This window comes from Atta colombica, unplaced genomic scaffold, assembly GCF_001594045.1.
Source record: "Atta colombica isolate Treedump-2 unplaced genomic scaffold, Acol1.0 scaffold55, whole genome shotgun sequence".
NCBI lineage: Eukaryota > Metazoa > Arthropoda > Insecta > Hymenoptera > Formicidae > Atta > Atta colombica.
Window position 1 is genome coordinate 2321812 of NW_017259545.1, and position 3029 is coordinate 2324840.

The 3029-nt window shown below is 31.3% G+C and overlaps 1 protein-coding gene across 1 annotated transcript in view; it reads right to left on the bottom strand.

Moving 5' to 3' along the window:
• LOC108691885 (centrosomal protein of 89 kDa) overlaps nucleotides 1-2712 on the bottom strand; it is a 3548-nt gene extending 836 nt beyond the window's left edge. The window contains exons 1-5 of the mRNA XM_018199819.1: nucleotides 2474-2712; nucleotides 1636-1897; nucleotides 836-1443; nucleotides 284-771; nucleotides 3-189 (exon numbers count right to left, since the gene is read on the bottom strand). Coding sequence (XP_018055308.1) covers nucleotides 3-189; nucleotides 284-771; nucleotides 836-1443; nucleotides 1636-1897; nucleotides 2474-2539 — 1611 coding nt within the window. The 5' untranslated portion in view covers nucleotides 2540-2712. The remainder of the gene's footprint in view (nucleotides 1-2; nucleotides 190-283; nucleotides 772-835; nucleotides 1444-1635; nucleotides 1898-2473) is intronic.
• Nucleotides 2713-3029: the final 317 nt, after the last annotated feature.

The following is a 3029-nucleotide window of genomic DNA, read 5'->3' on the forward strand; positions in this document are numbered from 1 at the left end:
GCATTTTCATTTTCTGTTTCATATAAAAGTTTTACTAACTTATCCCGTTCGGCGGCTATTCTTTCATATTCATTAAATAACTCTTCGCAATATAATGTGGTCTTTCTTAACTGTTTCTTAAAGGAATCTCGGGATATTTGCATAGAATGCGCGATTTTTTGAAAATGTTCCAATTTATGCTGTATACGTCTAAAAAGAGAAAAAACAAAAAAATAAATAGTTTAAATATATTATATTTATTTTATTATTTGTAATTTATACTCATTCATCACACGGAACTTACTTCAGATGTTTTTCAAAACTTTTATTCAATCCTTTCAATTGATTTCTTTCAATCGTAACTATATCCAGTTGACTTTTATTTTGACCATGAGATTCTTCCAATTCCTTAATGCGAGTGGATAATTTTTCTTTCTCAGTTTCATACTGACGCTTCAATTTATCAAACAATTCTTTACATTCTTCGACTGCAGCATTATGAACATGAACAGGCATTGTTTTTGTATTATCGTTTTGCAACTTTTCATATTCCTTGTGAAGAATATCATATTTTCCTTGAAGATTACTCAATTCAGTCTTAGAAGCAAGACATTCTTCGTGAAGTCTGTTATTGTCAAATGACATTGCCCCCACTTTCTGTTCGTACAACGAATGGATCTCATGTATCTTCTGCTTTTGGTGAGTCGCCTGTTTCGTGTAACACTCGTTCAATTCCTTGAGCAAATCAGCATCCTGGGATATCATCTTGATTTCATCTGTGTACCTGGTACACTGGAAAACTTTTACTAAAATAATTTGTAAGATGCAGGACAATGTTCTTTTATAAATATAATACCTGTGACTTCAACTTCTCCATTTCATTCTGCATACATTCATTCTCTATGATAACTTCTTTGCATCTGGTACTAAAATTCGCGATGTCTTCTTCGTATCTGTTTACAAGCTCCTGTTTCTCCGATAAGCTTTCTTGATAAGCGTCTAAAAGTGGACCTAGCACATGCGTATTCACCGAACCCCAAGATTCCGATACTGTTTTAATGTCATCTGCTGATCTTTTAAAATCTAATATATCATTAACATTTTTAGGTAAAGTATTTTGTCCAGATTCCTTTAATTTATCTTGATATCTTTCAAGCTCTGCGTTCAATCGATATATCACATGCTTAAGAAGCAGAACATCTTCATTTAACTGAACATTTTCAGTCTTACATCTTTGATTAAATGTTAGAAGATTGGAATTGGTTTTCTCTACTTTTTGTAAAACTTCTGTAAATTTCTTGTGATGCATTTGCAACTGATTGTATTCCGTTTCACGTTCTGCCAAAAGAGCACTTACTTTCTCATACTCTTGTTGTAAACTGTCGTGATTTTTCAACAATTTCTGGTACTTATTGTAAATTTTTGATATTAAGGAATCCTTTTCTTTTAATTCTGTAATAGTTTCTGAAATTTTATAAAATATTTTCTTGATTGCTCGTTACAAACGAATATTATTTATATCGTAAAATACAAGGCAGTTTGATAGTCAGTCAAATTTCTTTTTTATCAATATTCAACTTATTTTTCAACATAGTCTCTTTTTGAAAAGTTATTAACTTATCAAACTATTCTTGTATATTATTAGCAGGTATTTACCAGGGCTTATATTACAACTTTCTAATTTCATTGTTAATATCCGATTTTCTTCAGCTAATCTATCAAGTTTCTTTTGAATATTATGCTTGCTACCTTTTTTAGGCATTGTGACACCATTGCTGTTTCCATTTTTATCTGTCAATTCTTCAAATTCTCCCTTGACTCTTGAATGGCGTCTACTCCTATGAAACCGTCTGTAACGCAGTGGTTTATGTACTGGTTCCAATTCATTTTCTGTAATTGAAACTTTACGACTGCTGCGCTACGATTACAATAAAATCAAATGTTAGAAAATGTCAATAGGAACCATTTTATTTAAATGAAGAGATACAACTTTGTTCAAAAATCTTAGGCATTTAATTTTTTATTTATCTGAAATTCATTGTTATCTATTGATTATACATAAATTTGCTTGAAACAAAGAATAATTTACAGCAAATGCCATAAATCAATTTTTGCTTGAACTAAAACTATAAATAATGATTAATAAATAAGATGCTTAATATTTTTATTCAAGGCTGTAGATAAATAGCTAAAGCTATTAACGTTCTAGGACTAGTCCTCCAAAAGCATATAAAGAAAATAAAATGAAAAGCAGCAATATATGCAAAGAAAATAAAATGAAAAGCAGCAATATATGCAAAGAAAATAAAAAAAATAATGTATAAAGAAAGTAGCATTAAAAAAATAATGAAAAAAGTATGAAAAAAGCAACATTACAAAAATGTGATAAAAATAAATAATATATAATAATATATAATAATATATAATATATAAATAAACTAAGAAATAATAAGAAAGCGAGGTAATATTTGAGACATTTGTATGCACAATCTACCTTTTTTCTATGCCTGTCAACACTGTTGTCGCGACTTGGCATTGCCTGCGATTGCTCCAAACGCATGCACGTAACAGACCGCAGTAGAAAATCTTAGAAAACCATCTGTACATGCGAATTTGACGTTACTGGTACAAACACGTGATGTTTCGAATAGCATCGATTCGAAACAGGTTCTTTTAGAAAGCTCCTGGTTTGTTTGTGTTTTGATCACAGCCATGACTTTGACCACCATGGCAACCAATATGGCTGGTCATCCCGAAGTTTTTCATAGGTCCGTCAAAATCTCCTGTACACTAGTGCCTGTAAATCTATTTTCGATTTGAGAACTACGTAGCTACGTTACTGACGATAGAGAGAAACCTGAGAGATACCGACCTTTTTCATGTTACCGCCGAAATCGTCCATACACTACCGCCAGTACATCCATTTTCAGTTTAGGAACTACATGACTATGTACATTTTCTGATACTATCGATAAAATTGTATCATCGAAAGTAGATGTGGTTCGTCTCTGTTCTAAATCCTCAGGATATAAAAACGTGTCGATCATCCA